The 16,987-nt window shown below is 63.1% G+C and overlaps 1 protein-coding gene across 1 annotated transcript; it reads left to right on the top strand.

The window, feature by feature from the left end:
• Positions 1-1,224: 1,224 nt before the first annotated feature.
• Positions 1,225-8,513, top strand: LOC123350016 (immunoglobulin superfamily member 1-like). The gene is made up of 8 exons (XM_044988349.1): positions 1,225-1,328; positions 2,825-2,893; positions 3,274-3,558; positions 6,129-6,410; positions 6,782-6,868; positions 7,036-7,150; positions 7,589-7,781; positions 8,508-8,513. The coding sequence occupies exons 1-8, from the start codon at positions 1,295-1,297 to the stop codon at positions 8,511-8,513; spliced, it is 1,071 nt and encodes a 356-aa protein (XP_044844284.1). The 5' UTR covers positions 1,225-1,294.
• The last annotated feature ends 8,474 nt before the right edge of the window (positions 8,514-16,987 follow it).

The raw sequence follows: 16,987 nt of genomic DNA, 5'->3' as shown, positions 1-16,987 counted from the left end.
CCCCTGCAGCGCCAGCCCCAGAGAACTCTGCTTCTAGGGACGATTTAGGAGGGACGCTGCCCTCCCCCCACTGCAGCCCCATCTCATCAAGCTGCTGTCCCCCTGCCCTGCCCGGACCCACATGTAGGGGCCGGGGGGGGGGGGGGGCTCAGCACCGGGAGGGGATTCGCCGAGGTGGCTGTTTATGTTATTGTGCATCCTGTTAATCTCCAGATTTGTAATAAACACAGAACCGCAAATGCCAGGAGTGTGAGCGACACCTGGGGGAGACAGGGTGGGGGGCGTGGGCTGGTTATACAGGGATCCTTCACCCGGCACTGGGTTGCAGCCCCTCTGGGGAAGGGCATCAGTTGTCCAGGTCACCGGGGTTCACAGCCTGACTCTGGGCGAAGCTGCAGAAGGGTCTGGTGCCCGTGACCAATTGGCGCCGGCTGTTTACAGCCCCTCCATGGGGTCGTCCCTTCCCCGCTGTGCTGGGGGCTCCATCGCCATGAGCTGGGGTGGGGGGAGCAAATGGGAAGTCATCCCTGGGCGGTGCCCGTACGAGATATCGGGGGGTAATCACCCTGTGACCCCGATGTTCCCCTCCTCGGGACCCCAGGCTGGACAGTGTGGGCACAGGGAGAGCCCCACAGCTAATCCCCCACTTGGGACTTCCTCGCAAAGGCTCCGGGCCCCACCCCTAGGTCCTGCCTCTGGGGTGACATGGGAATCGCCACTTGCTGGGAGCAATGCGGGGGCTAGGACACAGAGCAGGGCAGTTCTGATTCCCTCCTGCAGGGGGTGGGGGGCTGTTTTCCATTGAATGAGGCTTTGTTGCCGTTCAGTGGTGTGCGGAGGAGTCCCCTCAGCTCCACCATCGTGGCCACTGCATGAGATGCTCCCCACCCCCCACCCCCCCGAGATCCTGCAGACTCTGGACCCACAGATCGGCCTGGAGAGACAAAACTGACCCACGTCCACCTGCCCCTGGGCCATCAGACATCGGCCGTTTCCCCGTTGCCTCAGTTTCCCTTAACTCCTGCATAAAGAGCCCCCCTGAGTCTTCTAGTCCCTGCCCTGGGGCCAGATAGGAGCTGCTGCCCCCTTTCCCCCCCCCCCCCGCCCCGAGCCAGCCAGTCCCTGTCATGCGGCCGTTGCCCACAGGCTGTTGCGAAACCCAGACTGCGGGTGCTGAGAGGCCTCAGGAAAAGATTTTCCTGTTGAGACACCGAGCCAGGCGCTTCCTCCCCAGAGCCAGTCGCACCGTCCGTCGCTCCCCAGGTGCCACGTCCTCCTCTGGGTCCCCAGCGCCATGGGCCCCCCTCCTGCCCTGCTCCTCGCCCTGGGTGAGTGTGTCCCTGCGCCCCCCTCGGGGCTCTGATCCCCTCCCCACGGGGGTGGGACGGGGCTGGCTCAGCCTCCCTGAGTCCATTGTGAGGGGGGAGCCAGGGAGAGCCCCTTAACCCACACCCAGCCTGCCTCCCACACACACCCTGCCCCCACAACCAGTCCCGGTCGTCCCCACACTCTGCCCCCACAACCAGCCCAAATCCTCCCCCCTGTAGCCCCCCCCCACACCCTGCCCCCACAACCAGCCCCGGTAGTCCCCCACACTCTGCCCCCACAACCAGCCCAAATCCTCCCCCCTGTAGCCCCCCCACACACCCTGCCCCCACAACCAGCCCCGGTAGTCCCCCACACTATGCCCCCACTACCAGCCCAAATCCTCCCCTCTGTAGCCCCCCCCCACACACCCTGCCCCCACAACCAGCCCCTCTCCTTCGCCACAGCTCCTCAACACACCCCTTGGCTCCACAACCCACCCCTGTCCTCCCACACACAGCCCCACAACACACACCCTGCCCGCACCACCAGCCCCTGTCCTCCCCCACACAGCCCCTTGCTTATCCACCCCACAGCTCCCCCCATGCCCACCATCTCCCCCTCACTCCCACACACAGCCCTCTGCCTAGCCCCACAACCCCCCCTCCCCTAACTCACGCCCGGGAGCTCCCCCTACGCGGGTTAGGCCAGGACTGGGCCGGGGGTGTGTGTGTGGTGGGGCTGGGTTTGGCCTGGACCCCAAAATCGAGGTCCCTGGAAGCAGCTTGTATTAGCTGCTCCCATGGGATGGTGCCTGGGTAGGAGAGACATGGGGGGGCCTGCTGGCCCGTCCCCTCCCCCAGCGCTTTGGGGAAGTCGGCAGCATGCGACTGGCAGTGGCTACCCATTGCACAAGCAGTGTCCCGCCCCTGCTTTCCCCCCCACACACACTCCCTCCGGCCTATTCTGTGCCCCCAGGTTGGAATCTGCCTCCCAGCGCCGCCTCTCCCCAAATCGGGCAACTCTTCCCACAGTGACCCCCGTCCCCTCTCCGGCCCACACCCAAAGCCCTGTGGATTCTGGGCTAGGCACAGCAACCCCCAGTCAACAGCCGGACCCCTGATTCCTCAGCGAGTCGGGTGCAAATTCCCCAGCGAGGGCCCTGGCTCATGCATGGTCCCCAGCGTCTGGGGCCAGACTTCCAGATTCTGCATCCCCCTCAGGCTGCAGGTGCACGGTGGAGCCAGGGTTAAAACTCTTGATTTCCCCAGGGAAATAGCTGCCACCAGCGGCATTTGGTGTATCATCATTAGGGTTCAGGGTTAACACCCGTGGTGGCACCCCACATCTGATGCAGGCTGGCTGCAAACTCTGCCCAGCAACGGATATGAAGTCCCACAGGCTGGCACATGACTCTGACCCCAATGATGTAGCACGGGGGTGGGCAGGATGTGGTCTCACATTCCTCCTCCCTCCTCCCCCCCGCCCGCCCGCATTGAACACCAACTTCTCATGGCAGGCGTCATCTGGACCCGCCTCCCATTGGCTGCTGCTCGTAAGTTGCCTGCAGAAACCAGCGTTGTCCAAGGTGGGGTCTGGGAGATATGATGGGGGGTGGGACCCCCTGTCTCAGCAGAAGGGGACAGCAGGGGAGCAGGATGGAGGGGTAGATTCGAGGATAGGGGACAGTGGGTCCCAGGGTAGGGACTGGCTGGCTCAGGGGGCTGGGAATGGGGCCCGGGGCCTGTCCCCTCTAGGGGGCACTGGCTCCCATCCGGTCCCAGGGTAGGGACTGGCTGGCTCTGGGGATGGGGAATGGGGCGCGGGGCTTCACCCCTCTAGGGGGCACTGGCTCCCATCTGGCCCCAGGGCAGGGCCTGGCTGGCTCAGGGGGTGGGGAACGGGGTACGGGGCCTCTCCCCTCATAGCGGACGCCGTGCCTCACAGCCTGTGTCCATCCCTCTGCAGAATACCCCCTCTCCAAGCCCTCCATCTCCCTCAGCCCCAGCGGGGAGATCGCGCCGGGGACGGACGTCACCATCTCCTGCCACGGGCCGCAGCAGGGCGTGCGGTTCAAAATGTACCGGGCCGGGGTCGTGCGGTGGCACATGGAGCCGGCCGGCTCGACGGCCGAATTCCACATCCCCAACGCCCGGCGGGAGGACGGGGGCAGCTACACCTGCAGCTATGAGACCCTGAGGGAGCCGCCTGTCAGCTCCCCGCACAGCGACCCCCTACAGCTGGTGGTAGAAGGTGAGGGGGTGTCTACCGTAGCCTAGTACCAGAACCCAGGAGTCCTGGCTCCCAGCCCCCCTCCCCCCGCTCTAACCACTAGGCCCCACTCCCCTCCCAGAGCTGGGGAGAGAACCCAGGAGTCCTGGCTCCCAGCCCCCCCTGCTCTAACCACTAGGCACCACTCCCCTCCAGGAGCCAGGGAGAGAACCCAGGAGTCCTGGCGCCCAGCCCTTAACCCGTTTGACCCCAATTCACATATTACACTTGTGGCATAATATTTTCAAATCAAATGTGCACTTGTCTGTAACGGGAAGGATTTAGTAGAATTATTTATTCTATTTCAAAGTTTTGGCAAAGCCTTTGGGAAACTGTATTTCAAAACCATTCATCTCATTTCCGAACGTCGTTAAACCGACTTTAATCTAGGAGAATCCTATTTTATTTAAAAAACATATGAAACCTTTAACGTAAAACGTACCGCACGCTAATATACATTTGTTTATTATTTCATTTTCTTTCCATATTTTATTCCAAATTACGTTCAACTGAATGGACGTGGGTGTTAGGATGTAGATATTCGGGCCTGCCCGTAAAGGCCTGGACTTGAAGAACTTGGGTGTATTTTTATCACTTAGCTCGTTACAGGCAGGGGCGGCTCTAGGCACCAGCAAACCAAGCTGTTGCCTAGGGCGGCCAAATCTAGGGGGCGGCAGGCTGGGCCGGTGGACCTGCCGCAGTCATGACTGCGGAGGGGGCGCTCGTCCCGCGGCTCGGCTGGACCTCCCGCAGGCATGACTGCGGCAGCTCAAGCGGAGCCGCCGGACCCGCGAACCGTCCGCAGCCGTGCCCGCGGGAGGTCCGCTCGTCCCGGGGCTCCGGTGGACCTGCCGCGGGAGCTCAACCGGAGCCGCGGGAAGAGGGGACCCGCCGCGGGACCGAGGAAGGGCGGCGCAGCACACCGCGCTGCTTGGGGCAGCCTATTTTCTAGAGCCGCCCCTGGTTACAGGCGTATAAAACAAAGCATCAAAATCGCTGTCCGCCTGCGTCTGGGCCTTCTCTCACGGTGACAGTCTGAGGCCTGGTTCTTAGGCTAAAGCCTTTGGCTAAGCAGCAGGGGCGGCCATGCGCTGGGAATCAAAGGGTCACATCCTCACATCCCAAACCCGCCACACTGAAATAAGGTGCCGTTGGCCTGTTAGGAAGACAATCCTGTCCTGATGGTGCCCATCCCCACCAGAGAGAGAAACAGATCCCAAGATGGTTAAAGAAAACTCAGTTTGACAGAATCCTGTCTGGCAAGAAATCACTTCTCAGTGGTTGTGGTTGTGAACCCCTCCTTTCTGTGTTTTAGCTTCATGGCCCCCACTTTGCTATTATTAATCTGCCTGGTTCTCTAATTGTTTCAATCTCTGTATAATTAATTTTGCCAGGTGGAAGTTAATGAGGATAGTGGGATATAACTGCTTAGAGCAGGGGTCCCCAACGCGGTGCCCGCGGGCGCCATGGCGCCCACGTCCTGGCCAGTGGTGGAGCGTCCGCCAAAACGCCGCCGAATTTCCGCGGCATTTCGGCGGCGATGCCTCTCGATGACGCCGCTTGCCGCCGACAAGTGACATCATCGGGAGGCGGTGCCGCCGAAATGCCGCAGAAATTCGGTGTCATTACAGAAGATGCTCCACCGCCGCCACTGTCCTTCGTCCGGCGCCCGCCAGACGAAAAGGTTGGGGACCACTGGGTTAGAGAATCATGTTACAATCATGTTACATGTTAGGTAAATTTCAGTAAAATGATTGGTTAAGGTATAGCTGAGAAATCACGATATGAACTGGGGTCAAACAGGAAAGGGAAATTGGAATCATGTTTGCTAAGGGGGGGAACGGGGATAGGGAATGGGGATGCAGGCAAGGCTCTGTGGCGTCAGAGCCGGGAAGGGGGACACTGGAGAACGGACTCTATGGGCGTATTGAATGTGTATTTATTTTATTATTATTCAGTTACATTTCAAGGTACTATTCCAGCGTTCGCGTTAATGCACCCGTCCGTTGTTAAGTTGTGGGTCGGGTCTCAGCGGGAGCGGCGCTCCCAGTTCTGGGGCCTCTCGTGAACGAGTCCAGGGGAGAGGAACGAAGCCGAGCGGGTTAGAAAGCAGGAGGTGCGAGGAAAGATTGAAAAAATCGACCGTGTTTAGTCTGGAGACGAAGACGGAGAGGGGACCTGATACGTCTTCTGATCTGGTGCAGAGGACGGTGATCTATTGTTCTCCCTGTCCATCAAGGGCCAGGGAAGAAGAAATTATCGTAGTTTACGGCTAGAGATCTATTCGGGGAAACTTTCTAACTCTGGGGGAAGTTCAGCTCTGGAATGGCTCCCCAGAGAGGTGGTGGAGTCCCCGTCAGGGGGGATTTTTAAGGCCAGGTTGGACAGGCGCCTGATAGGGCGGGTCGAGGTCAGCGCAGGGGGCTGGACGAGATGACCGCTGCCCGCCCGACGTTTCGCTCCGACGACTGTGGGTCGGACGTGCTGGGACGAGGCCACAGGATCCCGCAAACGTAGGGTCTGATGCCGATTCTCTTTTCTCCCGAACCCAGCTCACTACCCCAAGCCCTCCATCTCCCTCAGCCCCAGTGGGGAGATCGCGCCGGGGACGGACGTCACCGTCTCCTGCCAGGGGCCACGGCAGGGCGTGCGGTTCAAGCTGTACCGGGCCGGGGTCGCGCAGAGGCACACGGAGCCGGCCGGCTCGACGGCCGAATTCCGCATCCCCAACGCCCGGCGGGAGAACGGGGGCAGCTACACCTGCAGCTACGAGAGCCTGAGGGAGCCGCCCGTCATCTCCCCCCACAGCGACCCCGTGCAGCTGGTGGTAGCAGGTGAAGGGCCCGGCTCGGCGTCCCAGCTCCCAGCCCCACACCCAGCCCGACCCTCCAGGGCTCTGCACCGATGGGACGCTCAGAGCCAGGCTCAGCCCTGAGCCCAGCAGAGTCACTGGGGGGTTCCCAGCTGCTGGAGATTCGGGGCAGAGGGTGGGGGGATCCCTGCCCCCGGGAGAGCTGCAGACACCCCAGCTCTGGGGATGCACAAAGCAGTCGGGGTTCAGGGGCTGCCCAGCCGGCACCATCGCAGCCACTAAAATCCCACCCCCCCTCCTCGGACTCTCCCCACTGAGAATGACAGTGATGGGGCGAGGGGGGGGGGTTGCTGAGTCGCTGTTTCTCCCCCTTACCCTCCTCCCCCCCGACAGACGCTGGTTCTGGTCCCGCAGGGCGAACCGACCCGACCCAGCCTGGAGCCGCGCCGGCTCCCACCCGCCCGGGCAGCACACTGCCAGGTACGGGGGTCTCTGGCTGGCAGATCAAATTGGCTCTCTATAGATTTGCTGTGGCGGGGGGGATCTTTACTGAGGGGGTGGGACTGGCCCAACTCTCCAATAGGGAATTGGGGGACACTGCCCCCCCAGCATGGTGCATTCACCTCCTGCCCCTGTCCTCCCTCCAGGCGCCCCCCCGAGGCAGGATTACCCCCCGTTTGCCATCGTCCGTCTGTCCCTGGCCGCCGGGGTCCTGCTGTTGCTGGTGTTCATCCTGGCCGAAGCTGCCTACAGCTGGAGGAGGTGAGGACTCGAGACGCGGTGACCTTGCGTGTGGGGGGCTCCCCTCCCCGCCCTGCCGTGTCCCCAGGGGGGCGGGCGACCCCACTGATCCCCCAGACGGGTCACTGGGGATCCGTCCCTTGGGGGATCAGGCCTGGCCAGCATGTGGCTCCCACCAGACCTGGGCGGGCTCCAGAGACCCAGCGTCAGGCCCCGGAGAGCGAGAGACGGGGATCGAACCCAGGTGTCCTGCGGGGAACCCCCAGGCCATGGAGCCAGGCCTCCCTCACACCCCCAGCCAGAGGGGAGGGGCTGGAATGTGGGGGGGGTGTCCGGTGGCCGACCTGGGGGAGTCGAGGGAGGCAGGTGGGGGGCAGGCACGACCCAGGAGGGATGGGGTGATGGGGGAGGTGGCTAAAGCCCCCAGTTGCTGAGGAGATGTCTCTGCTTCGTCCCCAGGACCCCCCACCTGCTGACCCCCCCACGGCCCGGCGGGGAGCGGGGCCGGCAGCCCGAGGGGCAGACGGAGGCCCCAGCGTGGGAACTGCAGCCCCCCCAAATTCCTGCCCGGTCACTGGGGACAGAGATAGCAGGACACACACATGTGCGGGGACGGGGGGCGGTTATCGGACCCGCGGGCCCATCCATATCGGTATCCCCGCCCCACTCCCCACCCCCGCCCCAGCCCCCCCAGATCAGATCCATGGGCCCCTCCAGCCTGGTATCCTCACCCCACTCTCCGCCCCCACCCCCGCCCCCCCAGATCAGATCCATGGGCCCCTCCAGCCTGGTATCCTCACCCCACTCTCCGCCCCCACCCCCGCCCCCCCAGATCAGATCCATGGGCCCATCCAGCCTGGTATCCCCACCCCACTCCCCGCCCCCAGCCCCGCCCCCCCAGATCAGATCCATGGGCCCCTCCAGCCTGGTATCCTCGCCCCACTCTCCGCCCCCACCCCCGCCCCCCCAGATCAGATCCATGGGCCCATCCAGCCTACTATCCCCACCTCCCTCCCCGCCCCCACCCCCGCCCCCCCAGATCTGATCCATGGGCCCATCCAGCCTGGTATCCCCGCCCCACTCCCCACCCCCGCCCCAGCCCCCCCAGATCAGATCCATGGGCCCATCCACATCGGTATCCCCGCCCCACTCCCCACCCCCACCTCCGCCTCCCCAGATCAGATCCATGGGCCCATCCAGCCTACTATCCCCACCTCACTCCCCGCCCCCACCCCCGCCCCCCCAGATCTGATCCATGGGCCCATCCAGCCTGGTATCCCTGCCCCACTCCCCACCCCCGCCACCCCAGATCAGATCCATGGGCCCATCCATATCGGTATCCCCGCCCCACTCCCCACCCCCGCCCCCGCCCCCCCAGATCTGATCCATGGGCCCCTCCAGCCTGGTATCCCTGCCCTACTCCCCATCCCCCCCGCTCCAGATAGCACCTAGGACCAGTTCAACTTGGTACCCCCCCCGGCCCCCTCCTCACCTGCACCGTTGACCACCCACACCAGAATAATGGTCCCTTCTGGCCCGGTCTCCTGCCCCCTCCCTGCCCCTGAGATGAAATGCATGGGGCCCGTCCCCACCTAGCTTGGTATTCCACCCTCTCCCTGCCCTCCCGGTCAGACCCACGGGCCCACCCAGCTCCAGTACCTGTCCCCAGCCGGGAGCGGCTCTCCCTGGGGTCTCTCGACAGGAGGGGACATTGATACTGAGCAGCCTCCGTTAAACCCACCGCCCGGCTGGCTGGCAACGACCCTGCGTCGGTCACTGGACTCTGCCTCCTCAGCCTCACCAATAAGCAGAACTGGCGGATAAGGGAGCACTTCTGCCGGACTCCTGGGTTCTCTCCCCAGCTCCGGGAGGGGAGTGGGGTCTACTGGTTAGAGCAGGGGAGCCAGGACTCCTGGGTTCTATTCCCAACTCTGGGAGTGAATAAATAGCTCTCCCCTGGGCCTCAGTTTCCCTTTTTCCCAAAGGGGGATTTCCTGGACTGTGATTTTTGTTTTGTAAGTGCCGGGAGCCGAGCCGGCCCCGCCTGCTCCTCTAGGCTGGGCTGGATCCCCCCCCCCCCCGCCCCGCCAGGGGAAAGTGATGCAATTTCCAGCCTACGTATGTGACATAAGTCATCACGGGACGGGAAGTGAGTTTAGTCAGTGCCCAGCTGCGAGAGGTGGCGCCTCGCATTGATTCCCAGCTCCTGCGAGCGGAGCAGGAAACCCCCTGAGCCCCCCCCCGAAATCCGCCACCGGGCCCCGTCGTGCCGGGGGAGTATGGGGCCCGCGACGCTGTTGTGGCTGGTGGCTCTAGGTTGCTCAGGCGTGACCGGGGGTAAGCGCCAGCCCTGCCGGACCTGCCGGGGGGGCGGGAGGGGGTGCGGCCCCCAATGGATGTGGGGGCACCTCAAAGAGGGTGCTGGGTGGAGTTCCAGGGAGTCAGGACGCCTGGGTTCTATCCCCGGCTCGGGGTGGGGGGGTCTAGTGGTTAGATCGGGGGTGGGGTGCAGTCCAGGACGCCTGAGTTCTCACCCCAGCTCTGGGAGGGGAGTGGGGTCTAGTGGGTAGAGGGGAGGGGAGGGCTGGGAGCCAGGACGCCTGGGTTCTCTCCCCAGCTCTGTTGCAGGGAGGGTGGGGCCGGGCCTGCAGGATGTCAGGGTCATGATCAGCGCAAGCCCAAACATGTCCCAGGGCCCTGCCTGTTGCTGGCACCCGGCTGAGCACCACCCGGCCTCAGCCCCTTGCAGCTCGGTGCTCCACCCCAGCCATGGGCGCAGCTCCACCCTGCCTGCTGCGGGACTCGCAACCTGCCCCTCTGCGGCCCCGTCTCCGCTGCCCCCAGCTCCTCCCCCCACCCCCACAGACCCAGAGTGCGTGGGAGGATCGATCGCCGACCCCCACCCTGGGCGCTGAAGGAGCCTTTGGCGAATGGGACCCAGGGCCGGCCCCAGGGCAGGGACCGGCTGGCTCAGGGGGCAGGGAATCAATGGGGTGCGGGGCCTGTCCCCTCTAGGGGGCGCCAGCTCCCATCTGGCCCCAGGGCAGGGACTGGCTGGCTCAGGGGGGCAGGGAATGGGGCGCGGGGCCTGTCCCCTCTAGGGGGCGCTGGCTCCCACCAGGCCCTGGTGGGGGCAGACTGGCTGGCCCTGGGGGGGGGGGGGTGTTTCGGGGAGCTCTCCCTCCCTGCCCCCATTCTGGGGGGCCGAGCGCTCGGCCTGGCGGAGGAAAGTGATTCATTCTGCATCACCTCATGCAAATCCTGCGGGCGGTTTGAAAGTGCAGCTCGGAGCAGAGCCCCGGAGCAGAGCCCCGGGGCCCGGGCGTGTCTGTGCGACGGAAACACACATGAGGGACTCGGCTTAGGCTGGCGGAGTCCCACCCTGCCCCCAGCCACCCTGCGGCCTCCTGGCTGCTTCTCCCCCCTTCCCTGGCCTCGGCAGCCAGACGTCGGGCCAGGGCTCCTCAGAGCTACGCACCCGCATGCGTCCACATGAGAGCCCAGGGCTTGGCTGGCAGGGGCTGCGGGTCGGGAGTGAGGGGCACCGGCAGGGCTGGGGGGAGCCCAGGGCTGGGCTGGCAGGGGCTGCGGGTTGGGAGTGAGGGGCACCGGCAGGGCTGGGGGGGACACTCTGCACAGCCTCCCCCGGCCTTCGCACACATTCTCTCTTGTGCACAAGGTTTTGCACGGGCCTGGTGCACACTCACTCCTACCCCCTCCCGTCACTTGCCCTGTGACCGTGCACGCAGCCAATGAGATGCCAGATGAGCTGGGGGGTGGGGGTGTCATCAGGAGAGATGCCCATTGGCTGCTCTTCCCTGTGGGGGGGGGGCCTGGCCTGCCTTGCTTAACCCTTTCCCTGCTGCACCAGCGCTTTTGAGGCCCCCCGTGACCCCAGGCTTGTTCCCCCTGCAGTAGCCGCAGTCCAGGAGGAGACGCTCCGCTACCCATGCGAGGCCGGTGCCCCCCCGCACCGGATCGACCTCCCGCCGGACGCCGGGGAAGGAGAAATGAAAATGCAGTGGATGCACGGGGTGAGGGAGAGCTCCGTGGTTTGAGCACTGGCCTGTTAACCCAGGGTTGTGAGTTCAGCCCTTGAGGGGCCATTTAGGGATCCGGGGCAAAAATCTGTCTGGGGATTGGTCCTGCTTTGAGCAGGGGGTTGGACTAGGAACCTCCTGAGCTCCCTTCCAAGCCTGATCATCTATGATTCAATGGAGCTGATGAGACGCAGCCTCTCAGGGGTGTGGCGGGTGGGTTATATGGGAACCCCTCGCCCGGCACGGAGATGCAGCAGCCTCTGGGGTGGAGCACGGGGCAGCAGCATCTCACAGGGTACAAAAGAGCGTGTGTGTGTGTGTGTGTGTGTGTGTGTCCCTGCCACCCCCTACTGGACGAATCCGGAACTGCCCAGCTGTGTGTCGAAGCCTCTCAACCGGAGGGGAGCGATTCCCCGTTGGCTCCAGGGAGAGGTCGTGAATTGGAGCCCGTTGTCCCCGGGCAGGTGGCCACGACATGTAGGGGGAGGCAGGTCCCTGACCCCTGACTGGGTCCTTCTCTGCCCCCCCAGAACACGGCGATCGCCACCTACCCGCCCAGCGGGCCTCACCCCTCCGTGCTGGACGTGGGCGAATGGGGAATCACCCTGAGCAGCTGCATGAATCTCACCCTGCTCGTGTTCGACGCAACGGTGAGGGGAGATGGGGGGGGCAGATAGACAAGGGGGAAGCAGTAGTGGGTTAGAGCGGGGGGGGGGGGGGCGGGGAGGCAGGACTCCTGGGTTCTCTCCTTGGCTCTGGGAGGGAAGTGGGGGCTAGTGGGTAGGGTGGGGGGCTGCTGGGAGCCAGGATGCCTGGGTTCTCTCCCTGGTTCTGGGAGGGAAGTGGGGGTTGGTGGTTAGAGCGGGGGAGGAGGTCTGGGAGCCAGGATGCCTGGGTTCTCTCCAGCTCTGGGAGGGGAGTGGGGGCTAGTGGTTAGAGTGGGGGGACTGGGACTGAGAGCCAGAATGCCTGGGTTCTCTCCCCGGCTCTGGGAGGGGAGGGCAGTGGGGACTAGTGGTTAGAGCAGGGGACGTCTATCCTGATAGTCTCCTTGTCCCCAGGGTAAGGAGAGAAGGACGCACTACACAGGTGAGTCTCGCTTGGTTTAGCTCTTTGAATTCCTCCCCGTGGTTCCTGGTTGTTTCTGCCCCCTGCAGCCCAGCGCCCCCTGGGGCATCGGGGCCAGCCCGGCCTGGAGCGCCCCCTGCTGAGCCCCCCACTCCCTGCAGCCCAGCGCCCCCTAGTGCCACCCTGGGGCATTGGGGCCAGCCTGGACTGGAGCGCCCCCTGCTGAACGAGCAGAGAATTGAGCCTGTCACGTTTGCTTTGTACCTAAAGCCGGTCCCGGGAGCCTCCCGGTCAGGAACCAGAGTGACGGGCAGCGCTCTGAGCGCAGCGGTGCCTGGAGACACCCCCCGGCGAACTCAGGTAGGAGGCGCAGTAAAAACAGCAGCTGACACGGCTTGGAGCCCAGAGCCAGTGGTGAGGGGGGTGGGAGCCCGGACTCCTGGGTTCTCTCCCCGGCTCCGGAAGGGGGCTGTCGAGGGTTAGAGCGGGGGGCTGGGAGCCAGGATGCCTGGGTTCTCTCCCCGGCTCCAGGAGGGGAGGGGGCTGTCGAGGGTTAGAGCGGGGGGGCTGGGAGCCAGGACGCCTGTGTGACGAAGTGGGACTGTTCGCACTGGGGGCTGGGTACACTTCCTAAGTATCTAGCAGCCAAATACCTGAAGTGCTGTCTCCTAGCAACGGATGGCCCGGCCCCTCCCTGCAAAGGTGCTGGCTTAAAGGTGTTGGAGACAAAGGGGTCAGGTGACCTCCTAGCCTGGAAAAGAAGCTGAGCAGAGAGGAGGGGGCTGGGGAGTTTGGAGTTGGCTGGAGAACAGAGGGGAGGCAGAGAGACCGGGCTCTGATCCCCGAGGGGGCTGGGAGGCCCCCCAGGATGGACCTGACAGGGGGGATCCGGTTATCTGTGCCTGCAAGACCTGTCCTGGACTGTGTTCCTGTCATCTAAATAAACCTTCTGCTTTACTGGCTGGCTGAGAGTCCTGGTGAATCGCAGGGAGCCCGGGGGTGCAGGGCCTGACTCCACCACACTCCGTGACAGCCTGGGTTCTCTCCCCAGCTCTGGGAGGGGAGGGGGCTGTCGAGGGTCAGAGCGGGGGGCTGGGAGCCAGGACGCCTGGGTTCTCTCCCCAGCTCTGGGAGAGGAGGGGGCTGTCGAGGGTCAGAGCGGTAACGTTTTCCTCTCCCACGGTTGGTTTCTTCGTGTTGCAGGTGGATTCGGAGCAGCCTTCCTGATCTCTCTGCTAACCAGTTACCTCCTCTTCTAGGTGAGCTCATTAAACAGAACACAGCCCCACCGGTGCCCCTCACTCCCGACCTGCAGCCCCTGCTAGCCCAGCCCTGGGCTCCCCCAATCCCACAGCCCCACTGGTGCCCCTCACTCCCGACCTGCAGCCCCTGCTAGCCCAGCCCTGGGCTCCCCCAATCCCACAGCCCCACTGGTGCCCCTCACTCCTGACCCGCAGCCCCTGCTAGCCCAGCCATGCCCACCCCCAGCTGTGCTGATTGCCTGACGGTGCAGAGCCCGGGATGGCTGGACTGAGCCCAAGCCCTGACCCCCAGGGCTGTGGGGACGCAGCCAAAGATCCTGCTGGGTCAAGGGCCTGTCTGGAACGGTTGGGGGGAGGAGGGGGGAGATGTTTGCATGTTTTAGGCATGTTCTAAGCATGTTGGCATGTCTCAGGTATGTTCTGAACCCACCCTTTCCTCTCTCCCTTCCCCCAGCTCTGGGCCCTGGCCCAGTGAAGGTGCCGGGACGTGGAGCATCGGCCCCCCTGGCATGACACCCGCGCACCCTTGTCCCTGCCACATGGTGCCCTCCTGTGGGCGCGGAGGGTACTGCAGGCTGCGGGTGGCGCATGGGCAGCAGCCCCTCAACGCTTTGGGGCTCAGTCTTATTCACCTCCCCCCCTCCCTCCCTGTGCAGCGTGGAGGCTGCAGATGGGGGTCTACGAACCCCCTGCCCTGGCACAGAACCCAGGCGTCCGGGTGGCCTTTTCCCTGCTCAGCTGTAACTGCCTGAGCAGGTGGGTGGCTGGGTCCAGAGCCGCTAATTTGCATTTCACGGCAACATGGAATTAACCTGCGGAACTCCCTGCTACTAGATGGGGGTCGAGGCAAAGAGCTGGAGATTTGAAGGGAGGATCAGACACACGTAAGTTCCATTAATAGAGGCGCAGAGGAGACCTGTGGGTAGTACATGGGGCTGGGAGACAGGACTCCTGGGTTCTCGCCCCAGCTTTGGGAGGAGAGTGGGGTCTAATGGTTAGAGCAGGGCAGGGATGGGAGCCAGGACTCCTGGGTCCCCTCTGGAACTCTGCCACTCAACCTGCTGTGTGACTCTCTGGCCCATCCTGAGTCCCTGCAGCCCTTTAGAAGGAATTTTAATATTATTTTATATCCATTTTAATGCATATATTAAAAGCGTTTAAAACCCTGGTCTGCTGGGGGGACCCAAAGGGGGCGGCTTGTTCCCCCCCCCCCCGCCCATGAACACATCCCAGATGTACCAGCAGCAGGAGCTGACCACCCGCCCCCCAAACTTGTGAGCCAGAAGCACCAGCAGCTGCATCTGATGCTGTCAGTGTGGGAGCTGCCCTACCCTCACTCACCACTAGGGGGCGACCCCCACACACTGTGCTGGACCTGGCGCCATTGCCCTGTGATGCACTGGAGTGCCATGAGGGGGGACCAGCTGAAGGGGCGTGGATGCCCCCTGCTGGACACCCTCGGCACTGCCTGTTGTGTGTCATTAGCCCTGCACTGCCAGGAGCAGGCGGCGATTCTCCTGGAGGTTCTTTGGCAGCAGAGGGGGAGTTGTGGGTTCTAGTCCCACTGGAAGGTCGGGGTGAAAGTGGGTATAAACAGCCCTGATGCCCCACTGCAGAGGTGGACGCATCTCAGTGCTGGGCAAGGGGTCCCTGTAGACCCAGTCCCCAGAGGCAGCTGCGTCTCAGCCCCCAGCCCTGGGGAGCCTCAGGCCCTGGCTATGGATCCCTAGGTTAATGAATTAATATATAATTAATAATAATTATGACTAATGATAGGGTTGCCCCGTGATCTTGGATCTGGGCGTGACCCTGATACCCTGGTATTTTGGGGATGGCATCGAGCCGTCCCTGGGCGAGGCGGGGTCTGTTCTGCCCTTTCTGGCTGGGACACAGATTTCCCGTGTGCCCTTAGGAAAGTTGCTTCATCCTGCCGTGCCTCAGTTTCCCTCCCTGTACAATGGGGAGAATCATCTGTGAGCTCCTCAAGCAGGGCCCGTCTCTCACTGGGGGTCTCTGCATGATGGGGGCTTGCTCATGGTTGAGGGGTCTGTGCACGCCGGGCACGATGGGGGGTGCCGATCTCATGCAGCACCCAGTGTGACGGGGTTCCCAGTTCTGGCTGCGGTGTGTGCAGCACCCAGCGGAACAGGGTTCCCCACCCCCCAAACCCGGTTATAAACCCTACCCCGGTGCTGGAACGCCAGTAAGTCTAACTGGCCCGGGGGGCCATCGAGTCCGGTATCGCGTCTCTGACAGTGCCAAGGGGCAGCTCCTTCCGGGGAGGCCACCCACACCTCGTAACCTGCCCTGTGGGGGGAGTTCGATCCCCTCTCCCGTCACTGACAGCTGCCTGGCAGCGCCGATGGGTAGAACTCGGGGTGTGTTCGGGGCCTGTATAAATAGCGCGGTGGCTGCCTAGCGCCCGGCACAAGGGGGGGCTGCTGCATGGCTGGGGTCTCCCGGGCGCTACGGCAACATGGGGAATAAATGACACCAGTAATAAACGTCTGCTCCTCGCCGGAATCCTGCTCAGCTCTTGGGCCTCTGCCATCTCATGTGGCGGTGAGTTCCGCAGGCCAGCCACGTGCCACGGCACCGGTCCTGGAGTGCCGCCCCTTTCCTCCTGTTGGGGGGAAGGGTAACCGGGGCACCTCCCCCCGCCCCCCGGCTGCCCAGCGACGTAGGTCACGCGTTCTCGGCCAGCGCTTCGCAAGCATTAGCCTCGTCTGCACGCAACTGTACGGCTGCATAATACGGTGCCATTGCAATGCTCATAATAAACTAGTTGAAACCATTCTTGAAACCAAACCGAGTCGCTGAATTGCATTGAAACATTATTTTGGCAGGGGTTCCCATGGGCTTTTGGTTGTGCACTCTGGTCTGTTATTGTAGGGTCGCTCAGAAGCACTGGACCTGCTCCCAGACTGGTGTGTTATTGTAGGGTCTCTCAGAAGCACTGGACCTGCTCCCAGACTGGTGTGTTATTGTAGGGTCTCTCAGAGACACTGGACTTGCTCCCAGACTGGTGTGTTATTGTAGGGTCTCTCAGAGACACTGGACTTGCTCCCAGACTGGTGTGTTATTGTAGGGTCGCTCAGAAGCACTGGACCTGCTCCCAGACTGGTGTGTTATTGTAGGGTCTCTCAGAAGCACAGGCGTTGCTCCCAGACTGGTCTGTTATTGTAGGGTCTCTCAGAGACACTGGACTTGCTCCCAGACTGGTGTGTTATTGTAGGGTCTCTCAGAGACACTGGACTTGCTCCCAGACTGGTGTGTTATTGTAGGGTCTTTCAGGAGCCTAGGTTTGCATACAGAATGGTTTCTTATTGCAGGCGGGGGGGTTGTCTCAAGCTTTTGGGTTCCGTAAACAATGGTTTGTTATTGTAGGGTCTCCCACAGGCTGCTTTGTTGTTGCAGATTCTCTTGGGAGCAAGGGACTGCACAGACCGTTTTGTTATTGTAGGGTCTCTTGGAGGCAGGGGGATACA

This window comes from Mauremys mutica, chromosome 15 (assembly GCF_020497125.1).
Source record: "Mauremys mutica isolate MM-2020 ecotype Southern chromosome 15, ASM2049712v1, whole genome shotgun sequence".
Classification (NCBI taxonomy): domain Eukaryota; kingdom Metazoa; phylum Chordata; order Testudines; family Geoemydidae; genus Mauremys; species Mauremys mutica.
This window is presented reverse-complemented; position numbering and strand designations above follow the sequence as displayed.

Coding starts and splice junctions, on each gene's coding strand:
- LOC123350016 (XM_044988349.1), top strand. CDS start 1,295: ATGGGCCCCCCTCCTGCCCTGCTCCTCGCCCTGG. Junction 6,411..6,781: donor CGTGCAGCTGGTGGTAGCAG/GTGAAGGGCCCG, acceptor CCCCCCCGACAG/ACGCTGGTTCTGGTCCCGCA. Junction 6,869..7,035: donor CCCGGGCAGCACACTGCCAG/GTACGGGGGTCT, acceptor TCCTCCCTCCAG/GCGCCCCCCCGAGGCAGGAT.